The sequence below is a fragment of the Panthera pardus genome, unplaced genomic scaffold (assembly GCF_024362965.1).
Source record: "Panthera pardus isolate Hobbes unplaced genomic scaffold, ASM2436296v1 HiC_scaffold_18, whole genome shotgun sequence".
Classification (NCBI taxonomy): Eukaryota; Metazoa; Chordata; class Mammalia; order Carnivora; family Felidae; genus Panthera; species Panthera pardus.
This window is the reverse complement of record NW_026526743.1, coordinates 6,235,196-6,252,763: the sequence shown is the minus strand read 5'-3', so window position 1 is coordinate 6,252,763 and position 17,568 is coordinate 6,235,196. Positions and strand designations below refer to the sequence as shown.

At 62.8% G+C, this 17,568-nt stretch overlaps 1 protein-coding gene across 2 annotated transcripts; it reads left to right on the top strand.

Annotated features, from left to right (window-relative positions):
• Nucleotides 1–463: 463 nt before the first annotated feature.
• Nucleotides 464–15,678, top strand: EPN1 (epsin 1). 2 transcript variants are annotated; one of them, XM_053905732.1, is made up of 11 exons: nucleotides 464–728; nucleotides 3,556–3,881; nucleotides 8,137–8,386; nucleotides 9,333–9,457; nucleotides 10,546–10,620; nucleotides 11,072–11,155; nucleotides 12,486–12,777; nucleotides 13,383–13,493; nucleotides 13,649–13,732; nucleotides 14,702–14,959; nucleotides 15,060–15,678. In XM_053905732.1, exons 2-11 carry the CDS (start codon nucleotides 3,654–3,656, stop codon nucleotides 15,266–15,268), a joined length of 1,716 nt encoding a protein of 571 aa, XP_053761707.1. In that variant the 5' UTR covers nucleotides 464–728; nucleotides 3,556–3,653; the 3' UTR covers nucleotides 15,269–15,678. The 2 variants fall into 2 exon arrangements, with proteins under 2 accessions (XP_053761707.1, XP_019293375.2); XM_019437830.2 differs by lacking the exon at nucleotides 10,546–10,620.
• Nucleotides 15,679–17,568: the final 1,890 nt, after the last annotated feature.

Genomic DNA, 17,568 nt, shown 5'->3' with positions numbered 1-17,568 from the left:
CGCCCCCACCCCGGTCATTGGCCCTAGGCTGCGGGCGCCTGGCTGTCCCTGCCCTCCGGCCCCGGCGCCCTTGGCGCGCCCTGCAGGGCACACCCCCGCCTGCGTGGCCGGTTGCCCGGGGCAGGCGCTTGGGGGCGGGGCTCCGCGTGTGCGCCCGCTGGGCAAGGAGAGGGGGCGCCTAGAGCACCGCGGGGTGCCGGGGGTGTGGCCTCGCGGGCCGGGCACGGCCCGGCCCCTTCCTCGCCTCCCCCACCTCCCTCGGCCGAGTTTGCCGGCCGGGACTCTCTGAGGCCTCCACTCTTTTCAAGGGCGTCCCCAAGGCCTCGCAACCGCGTCTGGCCACGGCGCTCGCGCGCCGGAAGTGACGTAGACGGGCGGGCGGGGCCGCGGAAGCGGCGACTGCGCAGGCTCCCTGTGGGCCGAGTCGCCGGGGCCAAATGCGGCGCGGAGGGCGGGGCGCGCCGCCACTTCCGCTTCCGGTCCGTCGCCTCCTTCGGTTGCTTCCCGTCCGCTCGGCGGCTCCCCTCCCCCGCCCGGCTCTCTGCGCCCCTCCCGGGCGCCGGGGCGGCGGGGCCGTCGGCGTGCGGCCCTCCGTGCGTTCGCGCGTGCGCCCGAGTGCGCCTCCGTGTCCGCCGCCCGCGGCCAGGCGCGCGCCCCGCGACACCGAGGCCAAGCGGGGCAGGGGGCTGCCCGCCATGACCCCCCGGAGCCCGGCGTGAGAGGCCGAGGTGAGCGCGGGCCGGGGTACGGCGGTACGGGGGCGCTCGGGCGTCCGTCGCGTGCGGCCCCTGGCTCATCACCGCGGCCTTTGTGTGTCGGCGCCCGCGCCTTTCCACCCCGCGGTGTCTGTGTTGGTCCGTATCCCGCCGGCCTCCGCCCGGGCCTCAGCGCTGCCCGCGTCCGCTGTGGCGCTTCCACTGGGCGCCGGTCCCCGTGTGTCGACCCCTGTCAGTGTCGGTGTGTGGTGTTGAGGATTGGTGGTCGTGCCGCTGTCTCTTTCTCTCTCCCTCTCCCTCTCCCCCTTTGCCTCCTCTCCTCTGGGCCTCCGTGTCTGCAGTTCCCGGTGACCCTAGTCCCCATCTCTGTGCATCTTCCTCCCCTCCGTTTTCCCATTCATCGTCCTCGCGCACATCCCCGACCCCGAGGTCCCTCTGCGCGTCTGCTCCTTGGTCTGGAATCTGCCCCCTCCCCCAGGTCCTGGAGTCTCCAGAGGGGTGGGAGGTCGAGAGCCGGGCTGTAGAATCGAGGCCCACTCCTTGGCCAGCCTGTACTGGTTATCAGGTGACTTCTTTCATTTCCAAACCTCCGCTTCCTAGTGTTTAAAGTTAGGGTCGTTCACAGTTCCTGCATCCTGGCGTCGCTGTGCGTGTTCCTGGAGGCGGTAGCAGTGAAGCAGCTCGCCCCGCAGTCAACTGCTGGGACCCCTGCATTCCGCTCTTACAGGTTTTCAGCTCCCCGCAGCACATGTTTGACATCAGTCATTTGAGTACCCCTTGAGGGTTTTGCCATATCGTTCGTTCTCTACTCGATCTAATACTTCTCTTTGGGAGTCCGTTTGTGTTGAAAAACTTGTTCTCGTTCTGAGCAGCATGCGTGCGCTTTCGTGGACTGTTTTTTCTAACACAGTTTAGTGTAATTACCCGGCGTTAAAGTAGTGTGTTTTCCTTTACCGGCCCTTTGGAAATGTTCTTTTTCTCTGATAATAGCAGGCAGCGTTACTGAGCCCCTACTATCTGTGGGCAGGGCGCCAAGCACTTTATGTACCCATCTTATTTAATCAGCAAGCCTGCCGGGTAGGAATTCTTTCCTTCTTTTCAGAGTTGAGCAAACTGAGTCTCAAGGAGGTTGTTCTGCTGGTAGCTCATGGCCAGGATTTGGGCCCAAGTTACTTGTTCTTTGTTTCACACGTTAGTTTTTCTTTCTCTGATGAGTTTGTAGTGCTGGGTCGCTGTCTCTTTTCCTTCTAGGGCCTTGATCCTTTCTCTTCGTTGTCTCGCCTCACTGTCCCTGGTTTTGATTCGGTCTCTGAGTACTGTCTCTGCCTGGGTTTCTCTGTGCCTCTTTCTCTTCTTGTTGGTCTTGTTCCCTTCCCTCTGTCTCTTCTGTGCTGGTCACATCAGTTCTTTGTCCTGGTGCATCCAGCTGGCCTGCTGGGCCCCCTGACCGCCTCACATCTGCCTCCCTGTGTCTGGGCTCTCCAGCTGGAATTCAAAGCTGGGGCCAGCCGGCCGTCCCAGGACGTAGGTAGGTTGTGGGAGGGCTTATTGGAGTGGATGTGGACCGAGGTGCTCAGTCTGCTCTGCAGCCAGGGTGAGGCCTGTGTCCCAGGGCATGGGAGTCTCTCTTCCTGTGCCTCAGTTTCCTCCCCCCGTGAGGTGCTGTGAATCATGGAGTTGGGAGGATTAATTGAGTCACTGTGTGTAAAGCATGGAGAAGAATGCCTAGCACGGGGTAAGGCTTGTGCCACCGCTTGCTGTGATCGTCACCTTCCACCTGGTTCCCGCCCTTCTGTTCCTTCCCGTCATCTTGCTCTCAACACGGGTTAGTTTAAAAGTATAGGTTTTGGTGTCCAAGCAGCCAGAGGTTGAGTCTGTGCTGCCGCGCTTAGCGTGTGACCTGGGCTGAATTGTTTGGCCTCCGAAAGCCCCGCTGGTGGTGTTGAAATAATGGGCATCTCTTGGTCAGCGAGCACCTGGCATGCGGCTCAGACCCAGTGGGCAGCCGGGCTCATCCTTATCTCTTCTCCCCGAGCCTCCCGCCCCCCCCCCCCCACCACCCTTGGTACGCCTGTCCCCCTGGCGTTCCCTGCCTCTTGCTCCATTCCCTTTAGCGGTCTCCCTGTGTGTCCTTGTTTCTGCCACAGATTCTGCCCCTTCCACTCCAGCCCTCCCTCCTTCCCTTCTTCCCAGCTGTTTGTTGAATGGCTCTTCCGGGACGGCTGTCCCCAGAGACGTGGTCTCTGTCCCCATGGGGCTATTGGGTTGGCCTCAGCCACAGAATCAGACCCACGGGTATAAAATACTGATGGGGCCCCTAGGGAACCATGACTGTGGCATTTGGGTGTGTAACATCTGGGAAGCTTAAACAGAGCCCTGGGGGTGACGAGGAGTGACCTGGGTGCTGAGGAAGAGCAGGATGACCATCTCGTGACACCACCCACGTTTATAGTGCACTGCCCACGCGCCGGGTTCTTAGCCCCCTGGGTTGTGGAACAAAACCCCACCCTACAGGGGAGAAAACAGGTGTGGAAGTTCCTGGCCCACCCAGGGCAGTGGGCTCGGAAGTACCGAGCTGCGGTGTCCCGTCTGTGATCCATCACTGCACACCCTGCCTCACTGAGCAGGGGCCCCAAGCAGGAAGGAGCTGGGCATGTTTGAGGAACTGAAAGATGGACCTGGTGACTAAGATGGGGGTTAACGAGGGCCGGAGCCTTCTAGGCTATGGTTAGGACCTCGTCCTTGACTCCAGGGTGGGGGTGGGGGGCCACGAGGGCGGGGCTGCAGGCTGGACAGCCCCAGGTCCCAATTGTGTTTCTAAAGGGCCTTTCTTCCTCAGATGCGGTGACCCCCAGCCCCTGCTGCTGTCTTTTCCTCCAGTCGCCCCTGTCTCGCCACATCCCGGGGGGCCCACCACCCTCACCGTCACCCGCCGCCATGTCGACCTCGTCGCTGCGGCGCCAGATGAAGAACATAGTCCACAACTACTCGGAGGCCGAGATCAAGGTCCGAGAAGCCACGAGCAACGACCCCTGGGGGCCATCCAGCTCCCTCATGTCTGAGATCGCTGACCTCACCTACAACGTTGTCGCCTTCTCCGAGATCATGAGCATGATCTGGAAGCGGCTCAATGACCATGGCAAGAACTGGCGGCATGTCTACAAGGTCAGTGCCCGGGCCTGCAGCCCGACCCTCACACGCACGCGTGCTCGAGGGCGGGCGGGCGTGCGCGCGGGGCTCTGGCGGGGGTGTGCCCGAGGACTTGGAGTTCTGGGTGTTTATGTGAATCTCTCTCCCTCCCGCCCTCCTTTTCACCTAACGAAGGCAGCAAACGGGTAAGGGTCTTAGGAGTTTTGAGTCATAGGGTTTAAACTTCTTCAAAACGTGGCACAGTCGCAAGATTCATCCGCACAGAAGGCCTAGGCAGGTGCACGGTGTGCGTCCCTCTGTGTGCCCAGAGCCCAGGTCCCTCTCGGAGGCAGCTGGTGTCCCCCGCTTCTGTTTCTCCTCCGGAACAATCTGTGTGCGCATGTCCCCTGGCACCAGGGAGTTTGGGGGGCCGTGGAGCCGCAGTACCACTGCAGCGCCGGATACGTGGCCATGTGCAATTATCAGGGCTCAGGACTGCAGTGGAGAACGGTGGGTTGTAGCAAGTGTAAATCAAACCCCAGTTTTAAAAGGGAAGGTGAAGCCACATCTCAGAGGTCATTCCTCTTTAGGATATAAAAGATGCGTTACTTTGTTTTCTTCCCTTTTTTACTTTTTCAACAAGTGCTGCCTGGTGACGGATCGTTAAGCGATCTGTGACGTTTTGCTTTTGTGAACAAGACCGCCGCGAGTCCCCTTGTATGTTTGCCATTTTCTAGAACTGGAACTTTGGGGCGGAAGGACACACGCAGGTGTCACGTTGAGAAACGTGGACACAGTGCCCACCACAGAAGTGGTCTGTTGACTGGTTCCTGGTGGCGGATGTGCGCGTCCTCACCCAGCGAACAGACAGATTGGAGGCTTTGGTCAAAGGGAACGTGTCTTTGGGGAGTGCCCGTGAGCGGTTTTTCAGCTTACTGGTCTGGGGCCTGGCATCTTCCCCTTGGGCCAAGAAGCGGCGGTGGGCACAGGCTGGCACGGGCGGCCGGCCCCCACTCCCGGCAGTGGGGCTCAGAGCGGCCTGTGGACGTTCTTGCGTGTGAGGGTCCGGCTGCTGGGGTGGGAGCCGGAGAGCGAGGTTCAGGCAAGTCCTCTTGTCGACATTTGTTTGGGGAACCGTTGGCCAAGGGCCTGCTGTGTCTGTGGTGGTAGATGAGGCGGCCGAGGTCCCCGGTCTCATGGACTCCAGCTGGGACCTGCGCTGCGCCCCAGGGCACGGTGCTCCCTCGTTTCTCAGACCTGCAAATGCTGTGTTCTTTCTCACACCCACCCTGACAAACCCGGACTGGGGTCTCAATTCCACGGACCCCATGTTGGGTCCGATATTTGGTGGTTTGTTGTGAAGGACTGGGTGGCGTTTGTCTAGCTGAGAATCGGGGAAGGGGTGGGGGGTCTGGGTGAGCCCTTGTGTGGAGGTGAAGGGAGGGGATGGGATTTGGAGGGCCTCTTGAAACTGCAAGGGAAGCTCACTGGGGCTCATGGACCAAGTGCAGCCGGAGAAACACTGCTGTAGGCAGAGAACCACGAAGTACTTTTCCTGTCCCCACTTTTCAGGTGAGGAAACTGAGGCACAAAGAGGCTTGGGGCCACCCAGGGGGCAAGGGGTGGGAGGGGAGCCTTGGAACCCGTTCTCTTGACTGGGTTGTGTCACCTCCCTGCTCCGAGGAATGCAGGGTCTCAATTTTTATCTTTTAAATGTTTACTTATTTCTTAATGTTTATGAGAGAGAGCGCGAGCACGGGAGGGGCAGAGAGAGAGGGAGACACAGAGTCTGAAGCAGGCTTCGGGCTCTGAGCTGTCAGCACAGAGCCCAACGTGGGGCTCGAACCCACAAACTGCAAGATTGTGACCTAAGCTGAAGTTGGACGTTTAACCGACTGAGCTACCCAGGTGCCTCTCAGTTTTTATCTTTTAAAACAAGAGGTCAACAAACTATGGGCCAGAGGTTGAATCTGGCCAGCCACCTGTGTTGGTGGGTGAAGCTCTATCTGTCGTGGCCAGGCCCGCTCATCTGCGGCTGCTTCCCCTATAGCACGGGGGCCATGTGGCCTGAAAAGCTGGGTTATCTAGCACCTGGCCCTTTGAGAAGTTGTTTGTGGATTCCTGTTTTTTTTTGTTTTTTTACTTTCGTAAACAATGATTTTTTATTTAAGTTTATTTATTTTGAGAGAGAGAGAGCCCAAGAATGCATGTGCATGTGCACAGGCAGGGGAGGAGGGGGGGGAAAGAGAATCCCAAGCAGGCTCCGTGCTGTCAGTGCAGAGCCCGACACGGGGCTCGAACCCACAAACCGCGAGGTGATGATCTGAGGCGAAGCCAAGAGTCAGACGCTCAACCAACTGAGTGCCTAGGTACCCCGTGTGGCTCCTTGATGCGTGTTCTGGTGTCCTGGGGGATCCAGGAACAAGCTGTTTCAAAAATTAGCAGGGACTATTGGGACTATTGGCCTGTCCAGTTGCTTACTTTTAAGAATAGGTTCACGTTTTCTGTTGTGGCACACATCACGAGCGTGCAGCCTGGTTAGTGCTCACGTGTACGCACACCTGTGTAGCCACCATCCCGATGGAGAGAGAGAGAGAGGATGTCCCCGCCTCCCCCAGCAGCATCCTGTCCTGCCTTCTGTCTGCCACGTTTGTTCTAGAACTTTCCACGGACCCGTGCTCCTGGTGCTTTGCGCCTGCGTATGTTGCTCACGGCCGCATCTGGGAGGTTGGTGTGTGTGGCATCCGCTTACGTGTTTACGTTACGTTGCTGTGCGCGTGCTGCTCCCGCACCACGGGCCCGCTGTGCTTCACACGTATGCGTGTTACCCGTGGGGTGTTTGGATTCTTTCTGGGTTCACAGGCCATTCAACTGCAGCTCCAGAGCTTTGAAAACGAGTTTTTGTGAGTTGTTGGGTGCAAGTCCCATCCCAGGCTGAGGGGAGGTGGTCTGTCTGCCATCTGTGGGCCTCGGGTAGCTTGACTGTTGGTGGGACCGTCTGCTGGGAGATCTGTTTTATGTGTCGTGTGGCCTTTCTGGTCTGAACCCGGGAAAGCTGAATTCCAGAGCGCGGCTGGCCCAGGACCTTGGGAGCCTGCCTTCCACCCTGTCCCTCCTACCGTGATGCGTAAACACCTCGAGGGCTGGTTAAAGACTAACCTCTGATTACTGGCGTAAATAACCGTTCACACACCTTCAGGAAGCCTGTGAGGTTCAGGTTTGGCTCCCCAGGAAGGTTGGGGAGACGTCAAGCCCCCACAGCGGGGGTTCCCTGGCAAATCGCGTAGCTCTTCAGACAGCTCAGCCGAAGCAGAAGGTCCTCTGTCTGTTGCTTTGCAGTGGTCTGGGTGACCTTCAGGGGCTCCGGGAAGCCCCCGGAGTCCCCTGCAAACTGTAAGGTGCGCTGTCGTCCGACGACCGGAGTCTCTCTTCCCCTGTTTTGTTTTAACTTGTTGGAAAGAGAATTTGTTCTTATCTCTTAAAATGCAGAAGCTGTCACAGGGTGTTTCCTCCTCCTGTCCCTTTGTTCCTGCTGTCCCAGTGCACGAGTGCCCTGCAGAGAGCCCTGCCTCAACAGGCCCTGCGGGCCCGGTGCTTCCCTCCCTCTCTCCCTCCCTCCCACCTCGACGAGCAAGTCGCTTCCTTGTCTGCAGAAGCACGAAGCTCTACACGGGCGGTAATGACACACGTTCCAGACGGACAGGACGGGAGAGAAACCAGTCTGGCCGTCCGAGCACTGGGTGCTGTCAAACGTGACTTAACAGGCGTATTTTTGTGGTTTCAGAGAAATAGAGTGGGGTCTGCTCGGCTCGGGGAAGCCTGGGAGGGGCTGCAGCGACCATACCTGCCTTTTCCCCGTTTCTGGATTTTTACTGACCTGCACACAGATCCCGTGCCGTACGGTTCACCCTTGTAAAGTGTGCGGTTCAGTGGCACAGAGCACCGGCCCGGGGTTGGGCGACCACCACCACTGCCTGGGTGCGGAGTGTCTTCGTCACCTGCACACAGATCCCGTGTCCAGCGAGAGTCTCCCAGCCCCGGCAGCCCCGAATCTCCTGTGAACCACATCCTCTGTGGATGTGCCTGTCGGGGACGCCCGCCTCGCGTGCTCATTGGTGTCTGTGGGGTCCCTCCAAGTGGCTGCACGTGGCCGCGCTGCGTCCTGTCTCGCGGCCACGTAGTCACCTGCCGGGCCGCGCGTGTCTGTCCGTGTGCGGCTGACGTGAGGGTTGGCGCCGGGACTGGGATCCTGGCCGCCGTGTGTGTGACCGGTGTGCCCCCCGCCCCGAAGGCCATGACGCTGATGGAGTACCTCATCAAGACTGGCTCGGAGCGCGTGTCCCAGCAGTGCAAGGAGAACATGTACGCGGTGCAGACGCTCAAGGACTTCCAGTACGTGGACCGTGACGGCAAGGACCAGGGCGTGAACGTGCGTGAGAAGGCCAAGCAGCTGGTGGCCCTGCTCCGTGACGAGGACCGGCTGCGGGAGGAGCGCGCCCACGCGCTCAAGACCAAGGAGAAGCTGGCGCAGACCGCCACGGGTGAGGCCTGCCTCGGGAGCCCCCCGCGCCTCTGCGCCCTCACTGCCCCCCTCCCGGCCCACCCCCGTCCGTCTTGAAGCTTCCTGTCGTTGCCAGGCACCCCGTGCCCAGCCGCTGGGCTCTCCCCGCCCCGTGCCATCATTTCTGTGTCCTCATCTGAGGGGTGACGGGCCGTGAGCCTCCTCTGCACTCCTGTGTCCCTTCCCTCTTGCTGTGGGACCCTAGAGCTGAGAGGTACCCTGTTCACCTGCAAATACTAACCCAGGGCCGCCTGAGGGCCCAGGTGTGCCCCTGCCTGAGAGCGGGCAGTGCCGAAGACGGAGAGGAGTGACCTGGAGGGGGTTGCCGGAGGTCTGAGGTCAGGGACGGCAGGCACTCTGGGGGGCCTGCCGACAGTGAGGGGCCAGCTGCGAGCAGCAGGCAGGTGGGCGCTTCCCCTGGCTCAAAATTAGGCCCTGCATCCTGTCCGTGCCTCCTTCTGGGTAGTCACCCCCTTCCCGGTCACGTCTTGTCTCAGCCACACCCACGGTGGGGGTGGGGGCCGAGGGTGCAGGTTCTCTTCTTCCCCCGACACCCAGCTGGTCCCAGCCTCGCAGCCCTGGACCCGTGGGAGCACGTGGGCCTGGAGACCGGTGTGCCCTGGGGCTCTGAGCAGACCCCGGGCACGCAGCTCGGGAACCAAGGTCGTGGGCTCTGAGGCTCCCGCACGTCCTCCCTCTGCTGCTGGCTTTTGTTCTTGGGCCCACGGGGCTGTCCTTCCTTGACCCCCCCCCCCCCCCCCCCGCTCCTTATTCCCTGTTCTCCCCGGTGGGGGGAGGGGGGGCTGGACAAACCTGGCTCATAGTCTGCCCCCCCCCCGGAAAGGAAGCCTTCCCCTCCCCCCCGCCTGGGCTGTGTGGTCCCTTCTCTTTGTCCAGCCGGGTCTCACTGCCCCTCCCCACCGCAGCGTCCTCAGCAGCCGTGGGCTCGGGGCCCCCACCTGAGGCGGAGCAGGCGTGGCCACAGAGCAGCGGGGAGGAGGAGCTCCAGCTCCAGCTGGCCTTGGCCATGAGCAAGGAGGAGGCCGACCAGGTACTGGGCCTGGCCGGGCGTGCCAGTTTGACTCTGGGGGTTTGACTTCCGTTCTCATCCCATCTCATGCCTCAGCCCCTGCCCCCCCCACCTCCTGAGGGCCTGTGTGCTCTCTCTCCCCACCCCCAGCCCGCTCTCTGCTGGCCCTCCCACCTGGTCTTCCTGTGTCCTCGTCCTGACCACTTTCGTCCCCTTTACTCGGGTGTTTGTCCCGAGTGGCTCCTTCCTTGCTAGTCTTTCTGCTCTGTCTCTGCCCGTCCCTCACCGGTTTGGGTGACCGTGTCTGTGCCTTTGGTTCTGTCCGTCCTGGCTCTGTTTCCGTTTCCTTTCCTTTTCTCCTTCTCTCTCTCTCCTCTTCCCTCCTCCTCTCTCTCCTTCCCTCCTTCTTTCTCTCTCCCGCCCCCCACCTCATGTCCTGCCCTGGACCCCTCACACTCTTTCCATCTCTCTCTTCCTCTCTCTCCGTCTCTCTCTTCTTTTCTCTCTCTCTCCTTCCCTCCTTTTCTCTCTCCTTCCCTGCTTCTCTCTCTCTCTCCTTCCCTCTCTCTCCTTCCCTCTCTCTCCTTCCCTCTCTCTCCTTCCCTCTCTCTCCTTCCCTCTCTCTCCTTCCCTCTCTCTCCTTCCCTCGTTCTTTCTCTCTCCCACCCCCCACCTCATGTCCTGCCCTGGACCCCTCACACTCTTTCCATCTCTCTCTTCCTCTCTCTCCGTCTCTCTCTTCTTCTCTCTCTCTCTCCTTCCCTCCTTTTCTCTCTCCTTCCCTGCTTCTCTCTCTCTCTCCTTCCCTCTCTCTCCTTCCCTCTCTCTCCTTCCCTCTCTCTCCTTCCCTCTCTCTCCTTCCCTCGTTCTTTCTCTCTCCCACCCCCCACCTCATGTCCTGCCCTGGACCCCTCACACTCTCTCCGTCTCTCTCTTCCTCTCTCTCCGTCTTTCTCTTCTTCTCTCTCTCTCTCTCTCTTTCCCTCCTTTTTTCTCTCCTTCCCTGCTTCTCTCTCTCTCTTTCCCTCTCTCTCCTTCCCTCGTTCTTTCTCTCTCCCACCCCCCACCTCGTGTCCTGCCCTGGACCCCTCACACTCTCTCTCCCCCAGCCCCCATCCTGCGGCCCTGAGGACGACGTCCAGCTCCAGCTGGCCCTTAGTTTGAGCCGTGAGGAACACGACAAGGTCAGAAGAGCCCCCTCCCCTCCCTAGGCTCCCCTCAGACCCTCCTCAGGTCCCCGACTCCTTGCACCCCCTTGCCCGCCCCACAGCAGCCCTGCCCCTGCCGTACACATGTGTCAGGCGGGTCCTCCGACGGTGCAGTCGCAGCACGGGAAGCAGATGCCTTGTGGCCACTCCGTCCCCTCTGCCACAGCCCAGGCCTTGGTCACCTCCACCCAGCGCAGCAGACACTGCAGAGTCAGACGCCGGGCCCCCACTTCCCGAGCCTGTCAGAGCAGTGCCTGGCCAGGCCCGTGTCCCCAGCCCAGACCGCACGGGCCTCCCCGTCCTCCCCTCCCACATCGTCCACATCCCATTCTAATTTTCAGTCACCTTTGTTGGGTCGGGGGTGGGGGGCAGCCGTGCCGCTCGTATTCTGACCCTCCCTTGTCGCCTGCCTCCATGACCCAAACAGGAAGAGCGGATCCGCCGTGGGGACGACCTGAGGCTTCAGATGGCCATAGAGGAGAGCAGGAGGGAGACTGGTGGCCAGGAGGAGGTGAGCACGGGGCATTGGGCGGGGCCCTAGGCGGCTGCGGCTGTGGCTGCAGGGAACCGTTTTCTCGTGGAGACGTGTGGGGGCTGGCGGGCGCTCAAGTGTGACCCCGCCACGGAGATGTTTCGAGTGCCGGTCGGTGCCTGTAGCTGAGCGAGACCAGAGCGAGATACAGTGAGAGCACCGGCCTGATCGGGCAGGAAGGGGGTGGCGCACGTGTGCCCAGGCACCTCCTGAGCGTCCTCCCGCACCCGGGACACCGAGGGTCAGCGGGCGAGCGACACAGGGCTGGTCCCTGACCTCCAGGGTCCCCAGTCCCCCAGTGCAGACGTGATGTTTGCTGGCAGTTCAGCTTGTGCTCTTCATCCCGCCTCTCTCGGCCTCACGGGTGAACGAGGCGTGGCCGTGCACATCGAGGCCAGGGTCCCTTGCGTGGCTGGGCATCCAAGCTGGCCTCGTTCCGTGGCCTCACTCGGGTTGCTCTGGGTGTCCCGAGCGTCTTCACTGTGGGACCGGCCTCAAGGATGGTGGCCTTGGAGGGTAGCCGCCTTCCTGATGGGCAGGTGGAGGGCGGGTGGCCGGGTGGCCAGAGCTGGCCCCGCAGCCACAACAGGGCACTGGATAGAGGAGCCTGCTTGGGCTAGCCTCAGCCGGAGGGTCTCCCTGATGCCCCACCTCTCGAGAGCCTGGAGGAAGGGGGCGCCAGGCCTGTGCCTGCTGTCCTGTGGGAGGTGGGGCACCTCCTTGTCCAGAGAGGCGTGTGCTCTTGGGACACAGGGTCGTTGTGTGAGAGTGCGTGCATGTGTGTGGTGTGTGTGTGTGCGTGCACGTGTGCATGCTCACAGGTGCTCCAGGCTTCCAGGGCTATGGGTGAGCACCTGTGAGCGCGTACACACACACACACACACACACACACACACACACACAGCCCTGGAAGCCCGGAGCATGCTCCAGGTGACCTGGGACGTGTGCTGGGCTTGAGGCCAGGACTGTTCAGGGTGACCCATAATCACCTGACACTCAGTGGGCGACCCCAGTGGGCCTCCCATGGGCAGGGCTGGGGTGGGCTCCTCTGGGCTCTGGTCGCTTTCCTTGTTCTGGCAGGAACTGGGGAGGGCTGAGTGGTGGGGGTGGCGGACAGCAGGGGTGTAGTGGGTGGGAGATGGGGAGACTGCCTTCTTCAGTCTCATGGCCACAGCACCTGGCTCTTGCTTCTCTCTTGCTCTGCAGCCGTTCCCCCCCCCCCCCCCCAGGGCCCTCCTCCCGGACCCCTGGAGTCCCCTGGCCCAGCCTGCTCGGGCCTCATGTGCTTTCTTTCCTCTGTACCCTGCAGTCCTCCCTCATGGATCTTGCTGACGTCTTCACGGCCCCGGCTCCACCACCAGCCACGGACCCCTGGGGAGGCCCCCAGGCGGCACCCATGACTGCCCCCACGTCGGACCCTTGGGGAGGGGCCCCCGTCCCTCCAGCTGCTGATCCCTGGGGTGGTCCGGCCCCTACACCAGCCTCCGGGGACCCTTGGAGGCCTGCTGCCCCTGCAGGGCCCCCGGTTGACCCTTGGGGTGGGACCCAGGCCCCTGCAGCTGGAGAGGGGCCCACGCCTGACCCGTGGGGGAGCTCTGATGGTGAGTGCTGGCTGCCTGCCTGCTCTGGCCCCACATCCAGTGTGTGATCCCAGGCATGCCTTAGGGATTGGGACAGATGCAGTACAGTGGGTGGCTGTGGGGGTCAGATAGAACAGCCCAGAGGAGCGGGCGTGAGGGAGCCTGCAGGACCGTGGCGGGGTGCCAAGGGGCGCGGGGTAGAGAGGTTGCTGCAGTGGAACCAGGGCGGGTGGCTGGTGAGGCTGGGTGCAGGAGGGCTGGGACGGGGCTGGACGCCCTGGGGGGTCTCAAGGGAGCCATGGGGTTTGGGCAGGTCTGGGTGAGCCATACCGCCTTACCCAGCTGGGGAGCTCTTTGGGGGCTTCCCAGAGGCCTCACGGCCGAGGAGGGACGCGTGGGCAGAGGCCCCACAGCATGTGTAGCCATGGCTCATTCGTGGGGACGAGGCGGGAAAGGCTGGGGGTGGGCCCACACTGGGGTGCCCAGCTGCGTCCCAGGACACGGCAGGGCAGGGCGAGGCTTTGGGGAGGTGCGGGCCTAGAACTGAGGCTGGAGGGAGTGGGCACAGGTTCTCAGAGGTAAACCGTCCACCCAGCAGCCGCGTACATACCTCCTTCCTCACTCAGGTGGGGCTCCGGTAGGCGGACCCCCAGCCTCTGATCCCTGGGCTCCAGCCCCGGCCTTCTCGGACCCCTGGGGAGGGTCACCTGCCAAGCCCAGCACCAATGGCACCACAGGTACTGGGTGGGTGCTGGGGTCAGGCTGACGGGGCCCAAGGGTGTGGCGGGTGTGCGGGGGAGCTTGGGGGTGTCTGGTCTCTGGAGCGCCGGGGGCTGGGGAGTGGGAGGTGGGTCCCCATGGGGAGCTGAGTGGGCATCCTGGACCCCCACAGCCGTCGGGTTTGACGCGGAGCCAGATGAGTTCTCGGACTTTGACCGCCTGCGTTCAGCCCTGCCGGCCTCCGGGAGCAGCACGGGTGAGCCACCCTCTGGGCTGGGTGGGCCGGCACCCAGACCCTCTCGTTGCGGTTGTAACTGATCCTGAACGTCTTCAAAAGAAAGTTTGATCTTGGTTTTGAATAATTTCATACTCCGAAGAGCTGCAGAAGTAGCATAAGGAACTGTGTTTTTGCGGCTTCCCTAGATTCCGAACTCTGACTTCTGTGTCCCTGGAATGTTCCTCTGGTGTTTCTGGGGGCCCGGCCGGCTGTGTCCTGCATTACCAGCAGTGTGGTGACTGCGGGGGCCCGCCCCCCTGGCCTGGCCGCTGGTGCCTCAGCGCCCAGCGCCTTCCCCACCTGGCGTCCCGTCTTCGGGGCACCTTGCGTTTGGGCGTCCTGGCTCTTGTGTCCCTCCCTTCCCGGCACGGACTGGACTGGCTTGTGTCTGGAGAACATCCCGTCTGTGCGAGGTGTTGGGAGGGCACTGAGCCTGTCCCCAGGAGGCGCCGATGCGTCTCCCTGTGCCAGTGGCCTGAAGCGGACCCGGGAAGCAGAAGCAGGAATTCTTGGGACTGACTGGGCAGGCCGGGCACCAGGGATCCCTCCCTCCCCTTGGGCCCCCTGAGGTTATTGTCCAGTCCCCCGTCCGTCCGTGGTTTGCTACCTTCCCGGGTCTGTTTTCCTCTCTCCCTGCCGATTTCGTGCATTTCCCAGCAGCAGGGGGGATTCCCGGATCTCAGAAACAAGCAGACAGTCAGGCTCACAGATGCTCTCCCGTCTGCCGGGCCATCGTGCTTCTCCACCGTGATGTTTCTGTTGGGGACGGACGCTGGAGCCAGTGGGGTTTTGTGGGATTGCGTGAACGTCCCTCGGCAGTTTTCTGCCCTGGAGACTGTCCGCCAGAGTTCCCTGAGTGGGTCCCCCTGGCTTGGTGCTGGGCTGGGCCTCCCAGTTTGAGGCCCCCCGCTGCCTGCCCTCCCCTGACCCCTCTCTGGCTCCTTGTAGGGGAGCTGGAGCTGCTCGCTGGAGAGGTACCCGCACGCAGTCCCGGGGCGTTCGACATGAGTGGGGTCGGAGGCTCTCTGGCCGAGGCTGTGGGGAGCCCCCCGCCGGCGGTTGCCCCCACCCCGCCGCCGCCCACGCGGAAGACGCCAGAGTCATTCCTGGGGCCTAATGCAGCCCTCGTGGACCTCGACTCACTGGTGAGCCGGCCGGGCCCCACGCCGCCAGGAGCCAAGGCCTCCAACCCCTTCCTGCCAAGCGGTGAGTGCCAGCCTCCCGGACGGATCCCACCCGTTGACCTCCTACCTGGGCAGGCCCCTGACTCTGCTCTGCTGTCTCCTCTTCTCTTCTCTCCCTGTAGGAGCCCCGACCACCGGCCCCTCCATCACCAACCCCTTCCAGTCCGCGCCCCCTGCGACGCTCACCCTGAACCAGCTCCGGCTCAGCCCTGTGCCCCCGGTCCCCGGAGCACCACCGACATACATCTCTCCCCTTGGTGGGGGCCCTGGCCTGCCCCCCATGATGCCCCCAGGCCCCCCAGCCCCCAACACTAACCCCTTCCTCCTATAATCCAGGAGGGAGGGGGATTTGGCCTGGCCCGGCTTCCCCCATTTCTGCTCCCTGGGAGACCAGTGTTGTGAGTGCATGTGAAGCGGGGGACCCCTGCCCCCACCCCAGCACCCTCCCCTCCTGGGGCCCACTCACACTACACCCTCTTCCATGTCCCCCACCCCACCTCCCCGGAGAGAAACTGGACGTGACATGGGGGATGGGGAGGGGTGCTGGCCGGAGGAGGACCCCTTTCCTGTGGCATTAGAAAGGGGAGGGACAGCTGGGGGTCCCCCACCCATTCCCCTCCCTCCCAACTCCTGACTGGCCCCTCAATCAGTGTTTGAGCCTCCTCGTCCCTATGCGCACCCCTTGGTGAATCCTTGGTGATAATTTTGGCAACTTCGGGAATAAATGGCAATTCTCTTGGGTGTCACTCCCCCAAGTTCCCATCCGTGGTTCACACAACCCCCTCCCCCGAGGGACCCAGGGCTCTGGGCCTCTTTGTTGCCCCTTGGGGCAGCTGAGAGCCGGTGCGTCTCAGAAGTGTGGGTTCCGGAGGCGTCAGTTCCTGTGGGCGGCCGTGTTGGGGCGTGGGGGGTGCCTGAGTCCCCGTGGGCGGCAGCCCACTCGGGGCTGGAGAGCTTCATGAGGTTCTTGGGTGTGGGCGCTTCACACATGCTTGCGGCCACTGGACCCCACGTGGGGGTCAGGGGTCTTGCAGGGCTGGGTGAGCTGTGGATGAGCAGGTGAGGGTTCCTGAGACGACGGCGGGGTGCACGTGACACGCGGCGGTGCTGCCGTGCTGTGACCAGTGCGCATGCCCATCCGGGTACAGCCGGCAGTGGTCTATGCTGCTACCGGAGCAGAGGGACACCGGGTCTGAGCTCTTGCTCTTCCGCCCCCCCCGCCCTGCCGTGGGTCCCTCTCCCATGGTGGTGAGGGCTGTCTGTGTCTCACACTCCAAGGAGGCGGCCGACATGAGGGGATGGCTTGTGAGCCCCGGGGACAGCCACGGGGACAGCAGGTCAGAGACAGATGGCGGAGCGGGAGTGAGCTTGCCGGCAGGGCGGCTGGACTTCTGTCCTTGCCGTCGAGGGGCGCGGTGGCTGAATGCACGGGGCAGCGGCAGCTTCAGCACCCAGAGAAGGGAGGGCCTGGGGTGCTGGGAGCACGGGGGCAGGTGGGCGAGCCCCGGTCTTGGTCTTCCCGGGGCTCCAGGGACCCGGCGGGCTGGACCCTCCTTCCATGGGGCGGGGAGGGGCGGGGGGAGACAGAAACACGAGCTGGGTTTGCTGTCTAGAAGTCCTGAGGGTCTGTCCCCAGACGGCGGCCGCAGCACTTAGCGCGTCCCCTCTCGTTCCCTCGGTATGAACGCACGTCAGCTCCAAAGCCCCGGTGCCCCCGCCTCGTCCCTCTAAGAGCCCCGACCCCCTGATTAGGCCTGCACGCCGGGTTTGTAGTGACCGGCCCCCACCTGAGCGCTGAGGAGCCCGGCCGGCCGTTCCTGCCTCACTGGCTTGCTCCTCCTCCTCCTCCTCCTGCAAGTCGCTCGGACTCCGGCCCCAATGTTGTGGGGGCTGGTGGGGGTCCCGGTGGGTGTGTCTGCAGGGGCCTTGGGCCACCTGTGCCAGGGCCGGAGGGGACAGGCCGGCCGGGGCTTGTTTGCGGGGGAGTGTGTGGGTCTGTGACCCGCCCGGGCACCGGAGGCCAAGATGGAGGCAGAGGCCCCGCCCACTCACAGGCCTGCCCCCCCCCCCCCCCCCCCCCCCCCCCCCCCCCCGCGTCTCAGGACGTGTGCTCGCGCGGCCCACTGCGCTAGCTGCTAGCGCTCAGGCTCCCTTGCGTTCGGTGTCCCCGCCTCTCACCTGTGTCCTAGAAGCTCGACACAGAGCCTGCTTCGGCCAGCCTCTGCCTCTGCCTCACCTTCCCTTCAGAACTCGTCCGCCCTCGATGCAGAATCCTGACCTACTTGGCCCCCCTGCCGCCTGGCCCGGCACACGGGACCCCGCACCCCTTCCACGCTCTCAGTGTGCACACGCCCCGCTCTGTGCTGCACGGGACCCATGTGCAGTCAGCGCATGACGCCCCAACTCAGGTGGGCAAACTACGGCCGCGGCCGCTGCTTATTTTTGTAAATAAAGTTTTATTGGAACACAGCCGCTGTTGTTTTCCTATTGTCTGTGGCAGCTGCCGCTTACACAGATAGCCTTCTGTACGTGTGGGCGACACCACGTGGCCCGAGAGCCTAGTGTACTTACTGCCGACTGAGGAAAGTTAGCTCCCTGCACGGCCTTGTGCTTTGAGTGACTTCCAGCCCT